The 12,537-nt window shown below is 36.5% G+C and overlaps 1 protein-coding gene across 2 annotated transcripts; it reads left to right on the forward strand.

The window, feature by feature from the left end:
- Positions 1–4,316: 4,316 nt before the first annotated feature.
- Positions 4,317–11,951, forward strand: LOC126629209 (uncharacterized). Of its 2 annotated transcripts, none has more exons than XM_050299160.1 (9): positions 4,317–5,307; positions 5,913–6,101; positions 6,265–6,357; positions 6,455–6,637; positions 6,715–6,817; positions 6,925–7,110; positions 7,911–10,372; positions 10,589–11,178; positions 11,362–11,951. In XM_050299160.1, exons 1-9 carry the CDS (start codon positions 5,074–5,076, stop codon positions 11,369–11,371), a joined length of 4,050 nt encoding a protein of 1,349 aa, XP_050155117.1. In that variant the 5' UTR covers positions 4,317–5,073; the 3' UTR covers positions 11,372–11,951. The 2 variants fall into 2 exon arrangements, with proteins under 2 accessions (XP_050155117.1, XP_050155119.1); XM_050299162.1 differs by having other exon boundaries at positions 10,592–11,178.
- Positions 11,952–12,537: the final 586 nt, after the last annotated feature.

Below are 12,537 nucleotides of genomic sequence, written 5' to 3' on the forward strand. Positions count from 1 at the left end.
AAAATTTGCAAACCAAATGACGTGTCATTAATAGGAAATGAGCATGTTTATCAATGCTTATATAATAATTCATGGGTAATGCCACATAGACTAAATTTTGAGACAAAAATTGCAAACTAAATAATGTATCCCTAATTAGAGATGGGCAACGGTTATGGCGAGTGGGTAACCACGGTTATTTACCCATAACCGTTTAAGCTTTTACCCTCAGAACCGTTTACCTGTTGGGTATTTACATAAACGAGTATACCCATACCCATAACCGTTTATAAACGGTTAACCATACCCATAACCGCATACCCATTTACCCATAACCGCATACCCGTTTACCCATTTACTTTTTGTTTTTTTACCCGTCTACCTATTTTTTTAACAACTTGAAAATTAAAAAGAAATTTGTCATAATTTTCTTTTTTCTAACTATTAAATACCGTTGTAAGTACATTTAACATGTATTTTTATATTAACAACAATATTATTTATGAATATATGTGATGTCTCCCAATTATTTGACGGTCAATCTATTACAAGAATCATGCATGGTTGTAGGTTAATTAATATTCTTGTATACATATACATATACATATATGTATATATGTAAGTACACATCAGTCTGCTAATAAGCTAATTTGATAAATATTTGGATTTTTATTTAGAAACATATGTTCATCGATCCAAGCCATTTAATCGATTTCTAATTATGGGGTCAAATATTTATTGAAAACTCGAGGCCAATTAAATATATATATGTAGGTATGCATCATCTGATAATAACATGTTTCTAAATGCTCGAGCTAATCTTTATCTTGAATTGGTCAAAACTGCAAAAGACTCCAAAACAAAATTGTCGAACACTCTAATGATTTAGCACATTCAATCACATATATTAAACATTAGTCCGTTCTATCAACTATATTTTTCTCTCAAGTGAGGCATATATATATATATATATATATTTATTTATTTATTACCAAATATATCTCGGTATACTAAACCTAGTTAGAAACTAATTTTTTTTTTAGTTTTACATATATTAAAATAAACAGTTAAATGGGTACCCATTTATAATCCCGGATAATACCCATAATCGTTTATTTATCTAAACAGTTACCCATAACTATAACCGTCAAATTTAAATGGGCGGATAACCGCAATTACCCATAACCAATGTGTATTTGCCCATCCCTATTCCCAATAAGAATGGACACATTTATCAATGCTGAAGTAATAAATCAATCATCAACTTTTATGTCTTTTAGTTTTCAAAATTTTATCTACAAATTTAGTCTCCTAGCATTACCCATAATTCAATCATAAGCTTCTATGTCATTTAATTTACAAAAAAATTTCTACAAATTTTATCTTCCTAGCATTAATCTTTGTATTTTTTTTTCTTATTTATTTGTTTTTCTTTTTAATAAATGAGAAACAATCAACTCTATCAAATACCAGAACCAAGAATTTCTTATCCAGGCCCAATGAAAAAAAATATGATGATCAAGTAATTCTTTCCAACTGTTACTTGACATGCTTATTTTTACTTCACACACTTCTCATAATTTTTTACCATCAAATAAATAAAATTGAAGAAGATCAGTAACAAAAAATTAATAAAACTGTATGAAAAGTAAAAATGAGTATGTGAATAGCCATATCCAAACAAAATAGTTTTCAAGTTGACTGAGTGACCAAGAAAATAATTGTTTTGGGTTCAATGAGAAAGTTTGTTGTGAGACATGAATATGGGGTGGGTTGGTGGCAAGATTACTTTTAAAAAAAAAATTGAAAGAAAATAAAGAGTCTGTAATGTATAGGAGTTTTCTTCTATGACGTTGAAGTAGTATTTAAGGAAGTCTTTCATGTGCAGGTTACCATTTGATTTTATGTAATTTAAAAAATTTATTTAAAACTTTTGGGGGCAATGATCACCTCTAGTAATTCATTACGCAAGGTGATAATATATCACCGATCGCCATAAAAAGATGAAAATTACCCTAGTCTTCACTTCAAGTGAAGATTAAACTGAACTCGATATGCATGTTGAGTTGACTTTTATCTTCTTATTTAAAATAAAGGTATGTTGGTATTCCGTGGTGTCGGTATTTTTATTTTGTTATCTTTACCAGAGAGTGGTTAATATTAGAAAGTTTGCAAATTATTTTAGTTGGGATGGAAGATGTAGTGATGAGAGTTTTTGGTGTATAGAGCCAGAGAGTAATTAAAACCAAATCTAGGTTGAAGCACACTAAATCCCAGATCATGGGAATAATAATTTTATGGGAGACTTTGGATGCGGTCCCTAACTATGAATATTCTTTGACTAAAACCTTGTTGATTTTCAATTTTTTATCTAAGTCCCTGAAATTAATGTGATAATTTATTTCTATGTACGTTACTATATTTTTTAAATTAAAAATTGAAATTTATATTTGTTTATATTAATGAGATTTTAAATAAAAAAACATAATTTGTGGGATTAAAAATATTAAAATATAAATATACTATTGTGTGTGTGTGTGTGTGTGTGTGTGTATAAACATGGGTACGTTCATCAAAATTAACCAAAAAATTATTGTATCAAAACATGAGTACATTCTTCAAAATCACAAAAAAAAAAAAAAATATTAGGCTTAATAATATTAGTAAATTTCTTCGATTAAACTTAACATGGATACATTCTCAAATCAAAGAAAAAAGAATGTACCCATATAAGTTTAAAAATGGATTAGAAAAAAATTGAATAGATTTTATATATAAAAAAGTGGTACATTTTACATATAACAAATTGGTATATTTAAGAATGAGTACATTTTAAGATTAAAAATTTGAAAAAAATTACATGAATTGGTACATATAATTAGCATGGGTACGTTTAGAAAAAAAAAAATGGGTACAAATACAAATAAAACTTTAAAAAATATGGGCATAAAAAGAAATTAATATATGGGTACAAATTAAAACTAAAAAGAAAATTGGTACAAATTAAAAATGGGTACAAACTAAAAATAAAAATAAAAATATATGATAAAAAATTTAACTATAAATATAAATATACTAATTGTAACATTTTTAACATTAAATGAATATATTTAGAAATAAAAAATATTTTATTATTGAAATAATTAATAATGTTATTAATACCAAGGACCTTGATCAAAAATTGAAAACGAATAAGGTTTTAATCAATGGAGTAGCAAAAGTAAGGATGAGAACCTAATTTCTCCTAATTTTATTAATTTTAATTTCACCAATAGTAAAAACTGTTTTTGTTTTGTTTTGTTTTTGGGTAAATTACATAGTAGCCCCTCAGGTTTGAGGTTTATTGCAATCTTATACAACATCTTTAAAACATTTCACTTTCATACCTCAAGTACTATTTTATTTCAATTTCATACAACCGTTACATTTTCCATCCATGGATCAGTTAAATGCTGACGTGGCTGCCACATATATGCCACGTGACTATCAAATGTCTGCCACGTGGCAAATAAAATAATTTTTAAATTTTTTTAAAAAAACCTGCCACTTTTTTTTTCTCACTCTTTCTTCTTCTTCTTCTTCTTCTGGGTTCGGTCCCTTTTTTTTTCTTCTTTTTCTTCCTCCTCCTCCTCCTTCTCTTCTTCTTCTTCCTCCTTCTTCTGGGCTGCAGGGGTTTGATCATATTTTTTTTTTCCTCTTCTTCTTCCTCCTCCTCCTCTTTCTTCTTCTCTTCTTCTTCTTCCTCCTTCTAGTTCGGTCCCTTCTTCTTCTTTTTTTTCTTCTTCTTGTTCTTCTTCCTCCTCCTCCTCTTTCTTCTTCTCTTCCTCCTCTTTCTTCTTCTCTTCTGGGTTCGGTCCCTTTTTTTTTTTTTTCTTCTTCTTCTTCTTCCTCCTCCTCCTCTTTCTTCTTCTCTTCTGGGTTCAGTCCCTTTCTTTTTTTTTCTTCTTCTTCTTCCTCCTCCTCCTCTTTCTTCTTCTCTTCTTCTTCTTCCTCCTTCTTCTTCTGGGTTGCAGGGTTTGGTCCCTTTTTTTTTTCTTCCAATTTCAGGTTTTTTTAAAAAAAATTAAAAAATTATTTTATTTACCACGTGACAAACATTTGGCAACCACATGACATATATGTGGCAGCCACGTCAGCATTTAACAGATCTATGGATGGAAAATGTAACGGTTGTATGAAATTGAAATAAAATAGTACTTGAGGTATGAAAGTGAAATGTTTTAAAGATGTTGTATAAGATTGCAAATAGACCTCAAACCTAAGGGGCTACTATGTAATTTACCCTTTGTTTTTTGTTTTGGATGCTTTCTCTCTCCTCCTCTCTCTCTCTCTCTCTCTCTCACTCTCTTCCTTCTCCAATTTCATTTGAAAAACCCCTGGCAAATGCACCCCAAGCTGACAACCTCCTCCAATCCATATTCTCTCCGTCTTTGAAAACAAAAAAAATACCAAAAAATATATAAAATATATAAAAAAAAAAAACCTAATTTTGATCAAACCCTGAAAAAAGCCCTATTCAATTTAAATGCCATACCTTTCTGCCCACATTTCTTCTGGGGTTCCTCTTCTTCTTCGCCGAGCTCCTACTTCTTCCCCCATTTTCTGATTCGCCGATACTACCCAATAGTCAGTTTCCTCAGTTCCTCTAGGCTTACCAAAATCCCATCTTTTATTTTTACCAATCCCCCAATCCTCCTCTGGTTTTTCTAGGGTTTCATATCTGTTCATCAGATTGGGGATTTGATTTTGTATTTTAATTTTATATTAATCTTTTGCTTAGCTTTTTGGGTTTTTATTTTTAAATACTGGGTTTCTGAATACCATATTGGTTAGTGCCTCTGCAGCAAATGAAAAATTGAACCTTTGAAGAGGAAAACTGAAAATTCCTATCTGGGTTATTTCCTTTGTTTTTTTTGGAAAGGGTTTACCTTTGAGCAAAGAATTTCATTTTTCTGTGTTTTTGTAATTTAGTGGTTGCCATTGATTTTTGGGATTGAGGAAAAACAGTTAGCTTTTTTCTGGTGGTTTTGGGATTCTTGGGTAGAAGGAAGACTTATTGTTTGTTGTGGAAGTGAAGGGAAAGCTTAGGCTTGTATGGGCAAACATGAGGAGTGGGCAGAGCCACCAAGTGGGCTGTTGCCGAATGGCCTATTGCCCAATGAAGCTGCATCGGTGATGAGAGTGCTCGACTCAGAGCGATGGTTGAAGGCGGAGGAGCGAACTGCAGAGCTTATTGCCTGCATTCAGCCCAACTCACCATCCGAAGAGCGCCGAAATGCCGTTGCCGATTATGTGCAGCGGCTCATCATGAAGTGCTTCCCCTGCCAGGTGGGACTTGCGTGTATACACATAATATTTGTTTGTTCGAAAAACTGTGACTACATTTTAATTTCATTTTTTGCTGCAACTACATTTTTGTTTCAATTTTTGCTGCAATATGCTCATTTGGTTCTATAGGGAAGAAATCGGTCATGATATTGTTGTCATCTTTGAAGAGTATGTGTAAGTTAACTTAACTTGGTTAACTCTAAGTTAGTATTGTTTGTATATTGTATTATCACAGATAATTTTGAAAGACATAATGTTCTAAGACCAATAAATTCTATGGGATGAGTATTATTTGGAATTTTAAGGTTCTAAAAGCAGAAGGGAAAAACCACAAGCCTTGTAGATTGAGTTTATGAGAACTAAGGGGGAGATGAATAATATATGATCAGAGTGGTGTGTAGACCTCACACCGTGTAAAATTTGGAGACTTTGGAAATGACATGTAATGCCGGTGCTTTTTTGTTCAGCATGTCTTTTATGGTGACAAAGTTGGGTCAATGGTTATGGTTATGTTATGAAAAGTTTTTGTTAACTTGTTCTAGTGGTGCATATGTATTCTGTTTCATATGAGTCATGCATTTATTTTTGTTTATGAATATGTGCAGGTGTTCACTTTTGGGTCTGTACCCCTGAAAACGTATTTGCCTGATGGAGATATTGACCTGACAGCCTTCAGTAAGAGTCCAAATATGAAGGACACATGGGCCCATCAAGTTCGTGATATGCTCGAGAATGAGGAGAAGAACGAGAATGCTGAATTCCGTGTGAAAGAGGTTCAGTACATTCAGGCAGAAGTAAGTTCTTCCTAGCATCACTAATACTATTACCTTTATTTGAGATTCTTGGCGATGTTCATTAATTTTTGTATTTTATTGTTATTATGTTTGATTCCTTTTATATCTTGTATTTGCTTTTTTGATACTAGATTTAGCCTTAGTACTCCTTTTTGTACTACAGGTGAAGATAATCAAGTGCCTTGTGGAAAACATTGTTGTAGACATATCATTCAATCAGCTCGGTGGCCTGTGCACCCTCTGTTTCCTTGAGGAGGTAAATGTTTAATTTGATAACCTTGTTAACATTTGTGTGCTTGTTTCGGTCATTAGCATTTGTATGATTTGACTAATTGTATTGTCTACTTCTGCAGGTTGATCATTTGATAAATCAAAATCATTTGTTCAAGCGCAGTATCATACTGATAAAGGCCTGGTGTTATTATGAAAGCCGAATACTGGGCGCTCATCATGGGCTTATCTCAACTTATGCGTTGGAAACTTTGGTTTTATACATATTTCATGTTTTCAACAACTCGTTTTCTGGACCACTTGAGGTAATTTGGTTACCTTGGGTTATTATATTGACTTTATTCTTTGTGGATACACTGAATGGTTTACTTTCCTGGTGCAGGTTTTGTATCGTTTTCTGGTGTTTTTCAGTAAATTTGACTGGGATAATTTTTGTGTTAGCCTATGGGGTCCTGTCCCCATTAGTTCACTTCCAGATGTATCTGGTACTGATTTTTTGCTTTAAATTCTTATGTAAACTTTTGACCTTCAACCCAATTTTCTCTTTTTCTAAATCCTTTTCTGGGTTAATTTGTGATTGTTCATGTCGCAGCGGAACCTCCTCGAAAAGATGGTGGAGAGTTACTACTGAGCAAATTGTTTCTTGATGCCTGTAGCTCAGTGTATGCTGTTTTTCCTGGTGATCAAAAAACTCAGGGCCAACCTTTTGTTTCCAAACATTTTAATGTTATTGATCCTTTGAGAATCAACAACAACCTGGGACGCAGTGTTAGTAAAGGTATGTTGTTCCAAAACTATATGCTTTTGGATAACCCTTCCTAAAGGACTTCCCAAAGTTTATATTTTGTAATTGGTCAAGGTCTTATTGTGCTGTGGTATGAGAAATAAATTGTTTAATTTATTGGTCACGCTCATTACAAGTGAGTCAAACAGTTTATTTTCAAGAAGTTGTTTCCTATTTGGGAGATAACTGTGTATTATAAATTGAAAAATAGTGGACTTCAAATAATTAAGAACCTGATTTAGATTCCTCTTTACCAAAAGTAGAACAGCAGATGATGAAACCATGATTTTTCTGTTGGCTTTTTGTATGTGCCGCTTCCCAATAGGCTCCAGTTTTTGTCACTGAACATGTACAATGTGCCTATGTTAGTTTTGTGTTTATGCCTCTTTTATATTGATAAAGGATAGGGGTCCATTTACATCCGCAAAATATTTGGAGGTATAAATTATTCTACTCCAGTGCAACCTTTGGAAAAAGAAAACAGTGTAGCTGAAAACAGCTGTGTAAGCACTTGCACGATAATGTGGAAGGCAACAATAAGCAATTTTTACTTGGAAATAGCCTCATTCAAATAGAAGAACCATATCCCATTTAAGAGAATGGATTTATTGCATGGGAGATCGAAAGAATCTTTTTGGGTCTTTTGTATACAACTATACATGTAAACTTCATTTGTCCTTCCATAATATTTTTATGCTGCTTGTAAGGTGTAACTTTGTTTCTTGATTGTCTATCCGTGCAAATTGTTGGTTGTTGCAATCATGTATGCCTAATTGCCTATGTATGTTTTCCAGGTAATTTTTTTAGGATACGCAGTGCATTTACATTTGGGGCTAAAAGGCTGGCCAGGTTGCTTGATTGTGCCAAAGAGGATCTATTTTTCGAAGTAAATCAGTTTTTTCTTAACACTTGGGATAGACATGGGAGTGGTCATCGACCTGATGCACCACGAAATGATTTGAGGCACTTGAGACTTTCAAATCCGGACCATTTACATGGATCTGAGAATCTCAGGAATATTTCAAGCAACCATAAAAAGGAAAGTTCCTCTGGTCGAGATACTCAAAGTGGGGGGATGCATGGCTCCATTAATGTTCCCTCCCAGCATGCTAGTTATTCTTTAGAAAGCACCTCTGGTATCAGTAGTGTATCTACAGTAACTCATTCTCAAACTCAAAGGATTCATGGGAACACAAACCTCACTAGGGCCTCTGATATGACTAGAAAGGAAATGAATTCCGACCTGGGTGCACACATTGATAAAGGTCAGAGAAGTGCTAAACCTGATAACTTGGTGAATGACTTACAAGGGAGGTTTCTTTTTGCAAGGACACACTCTAGTCCTGAGCTTACTGATACATATGGTGAAGTTTCCACTCAAAGTAGGCGCAACAGAGCCCCAGAGAGTGGGAAAGGCCAAACTTCAACAAGGTTGGATAATAGCACGAGGAAAAACCTGGATTCTGATAGTGTGGCAAGCCACAGAAATAGATCTTCAACTGATGATCCTTCATCTGCTAGATCCATCTCATCCCGCCAAAGCCCTGATGCTGCTATTGATTCAAATAACTACCATGATGAGTCAGGCATGAGTGCCGTTGCTGACGATTATGCTTCTATTTCGGCAGCACAAGGGATGCACCAGGAGGAGCAAGATCTTGTTAACATGATGGCATCTTCTGCAGCTCATGGTTTTAATGGGCAGGTTCATCTTCCACTCAATTTGGGTCCCGGTCACCTACCGCTTCCAATCCCACCTTCCATTCTTGCTTCTATGGGATATGCCCAGAGAAATATGGGTGGAATGGTTCCTACAAATTTCCCCTTGATGGAGACTCCTTGGGGAACAAATATGCAATTTCCGCAAGGTGTTGTGCGACCGTCGCTAGCCCCTTATTTCCCTGGCATGGGGTTGACCTCAAATCCTGAAGATTCAGTGGAACCTGGTAATGAAAATTTTGGATCTGTGGAAATGAACTCAGGTGAAACGGAGCTTGATTTCTGGCATCAGCAAGAGAGGGGATCTACTGGTGGGTTTGATCTGGATAATGGAAGTTATGAAATGCTTCAGGAAGATGACAAGCAACAGTCAACCTCAGCTGGTTATAACTTTCATCCATCATCTCGTGTAGGCACCTCAGGAAATTCTATGCAAGCTCAACCAAAGTCTACCAAAGAAAACCAAGAGTCGATGATGGGGGAAGAGCGTGTGGATAATTTTCAATACCAAGATAACAGAGGTAATGAGGTTTACTTTGATGATCGAACTGTGAGTTCTAGATCTGCCACATATGCAAGTTCAGTGAGAAGTAAGACCTCCTCTGAGAGTTCTTGGGAAGGATCATCAGCAAAGGTCTCAAAGTCAACAAGGGAAAAACGTGGTAGGCGAAATGCTCATTCAGCAGTGCTATCTGCTGCATATGGGAAAGGTAAGAGTGTGTCCGAACATTCATCTACCCAGGCAGATGATGACAACAGAGATTGGAATTCACCTACCGCTTTAGGTGCCGAAACGGTAGAACAGAGCACAGGACCTCAACCTGTTGCTCCCTTGCATTTTCCAAGGCATCAAATGACCGGTTTTGAACAAACTCAGACAAGTGGATCAGATTCGATGATTCCTTTTGCTCCAGTGTTCTTAGGTCACGGCTCAAGACAGAGAGCTACAAATGATTCTGGAATGCTTACATTTTATCCTACGGGCCCTCCAGTTCCATTTGTTACAATGCTTCCTTATAATTATTTCTCGTCAGAAACAGGAACTTCAGATGTATCAACAAGCCAATTTAGCAGAGAAGAGGGAACAGATAATAGCGATTCTGGTCAGAATTTTGATTCGTCTGAGGGAGCTGATCAACCTGAGGTGTTAAGTACTTCTAGCTCTATGGGAAGGGTAGCTCCTATTGAGCCGTCAGAGCATAAATCTGACATTCTTCACAGTGACTTCTCTAGCCATTGGCAGAATCTGCAATATGGACGGTTTTGCCAAACTTCACGGCACCCTTCACCTGTCGTTTATCCTTCACCAGTTATGGTGCCCCCTGCTTACTTACAAGGAAGATTTCCATGGGATGGTCCCGGGAGACCTCTTTCAGCCAACGTCAATCTCTTCACTCAGCTTATGGGTTATGGACCTCGACTGGTCCCTGTTGCTCCTCTCCAGTCTGTTCCTAACAGGCCTGCTGGTGGTTATCAACGTTATGCAGATGAGATTCCAAGATATCGTGCTGGGACTGGGACCTACCTGCCAAATCCTGTAAGATAACATAAACCTGTTCTTTTCTTAATTATTATTTTAGATTTCTTTTTAATTAAGCATGTTGCACCTACCAATCTTGTTTTTTGGACCTGTTTATGGTTTCTGGAAGGTGAAGTCTTTGGTTAAACATAATATAGAATCAATTTTCCTAGATTTATTATAACTTAGAACCTGCTGCCGGATTATTTCTCTTACCTCCCTTAATTACTTCAGAAGGTTGCTGTACGGGACCGGCCTTCAAATACGAGAAGGGGGAATTACAATTATGATAGAAATGACCACCACGGTGATAGAGAAGGGAACTGGAATACCAATTCAAAGTCACGAGCTTCTGGGCGCAACCACAGTCGCGGTCAAGCTGAGAAGCAAAATTCAAGAGTAGACCGTTTGGCAGCTAGTGAGAGCAGAGCTGAAAGGTCATGGAGTTCAAATAGGCAGGACTCATTCCCGTCATATCAATCTCAAAATGGTCCTATCCGTGCAAACACTACACAGAGTGGTTCGACCAATGTTGCATATGGCATGTATCCGGTACCAGCCATGAACCCTGGTGGGGTATCATCAAATGGCCCTTCCATGCCACCTGTTGTCATGCTGTATCCTTATGATCATAATGCTGGCTACGGGCCACCTACAGATCAACTTGAGTTTGGTTCTCTTGGACCAGTGGGATTCTCGGGTTTGAATGAAGCACAGCTAAATGAAGGGAGCCGGATGAATGGGGTATTTGATGAACAAAGGTTTCATGGTGGCTCTACTCAACGATCTTCACCTGATCAGCCTTCTTCACCCCACCTCCAAAGGTAGTTGGTTCAAGTATACCTTTTTCTGTTTAGGGAGGGAGGAGATCGTTCAGGGTACCATGCCAGTGTCTCGTGGCCAATTTTTCTGAAGATTTTATTCGGAGTGATTTCCTTTTCATTTTGTTGTTCACGATCTTTCACATCACTGGGATTGTATTGTGATGCTTTCCATTATCTTAACAGGGGAGTTTGATCATTTTGCCAGATCAGTGGCCCAGGGGAACTATCAGATGATACATGAGGAGTTTCCGCCTCAAACAGCGAGGGGATGATGGTGGAAGAAACTACAATGACTGTCCCTCCCAGCACCGAGCGTTGCTGCTCTTGCCCCATTCTCAAGAGGGGAAGAAATTAGGCTTTTTCATTCCATGATTTCTTGGTATCTTCCTGATCACATCATGCCTGCTTGGAGTTCTTATGTACATTAGAAAGTAATTTACTTGCTCCATTTTCGTCAAGAACAAGATCGGTGGTAAAATGATGGTGATGTGATGGTGAGGGGGAAGGCGGGACTTGGCGACTTTATTGCCCGTTTTAGGGTTAGGCACTTTGTAACTCGACTGAAGTAGAAAACTTGGGTTTAGGTTCAGAGTTTAGGATTTTACTGTTAGAACACTGTTCGACCAGGAATCGCTTGCACACAATGTATTAGGGTTTTTTCGATCAGAATATGTGTACCATCTCTTTTATGTATTCTTTGTCCAAGATTTTCAACAGTGTAGCAATTAACACCACCATAGATGAAATTGGAACATTTTCGGTTTTACTGACAATCCATTCGTTCTTTTAATTTTTCTTTTACAGTGGATGCATTATTTTTCTGGAGAAATTTGTTCAGGTTCCCAAAACACCTGTAGGCGGGGAACACGAGCTGGCAATCTTGAGCTGGTGTTTCGAGAACCTGGAAAATTTTCTCCATGCTTAGGCATCAAAGCATGATCTCGGATTTTGTTTTCCTTTGCAGAAATGCGAAAGCTTGCTAAGTGCATCTGCAATCTGAAATATATAAACAAAGTAGTTCATCGTTAGTTAAATGATACTGTAGGATATGGGTTTGGGTTATACATAGACAGGAACCCTAAACCGGTAGGGTCTCAGTTCAAGCTTATGTCCTCAGTCCAGCCACATGTTTTGTTATCTCAATCATCTTATAATAAAATATAAATGACAATATAAGATGAATGAGAAAGAGAAAGGGAGTAACACTAAAGAAATCCGGCGTAGGTGATGGAACTGCCAATTCCGGTTCCAAATCCGAAACAAACTGTACCATCTGATTAAATTAGCTCCCAAGAAACTGAATTTGACTGTTTAGGCTATGTTCAAGTGACGGATTTCTACGTCCCAAATGGGTTTTGG

The sequence above is a fragment of the Malus sylvestris genome, chromosome 7 (genome assembly GCF_916048215.2).
Source record: "Malus sylvestris chromosome 7, drMalSylv7.2, whole genome shotgun sequence".
Lineage (NCBI taxonomy): Eukaryota > Viridiplantae > Streptophyta > Magnoliopsida > Rosales > Rosaceae > Malus > Malus sylvestris.

Excerpts from the sequence above, each read along its gene's own strand:
- LOC126629209 (XM_050299160.1), top strand. The coding sequence starts at position 5,074 with ATGGGCAAACATGAGGAGTGGGCAGAGCCACCAAGTGGGCTGTTGCCG. Across the intron at positions 6,358-6,454 it reads CCCTCTGTTTCCTTGAGGAG|GTTGATCATTTGATAAATCA; the intron begins GTAAATGTTTAA and ends CTACTTCTGCAG. Across the intron at positions 7,111-7,910 it reads GGGACGCAGTGTTAGTAAAG|GTAATTTTTTTAGGATACGC; the intron begins GTATGTTGTTCC and ends TATGTTTTCCAG.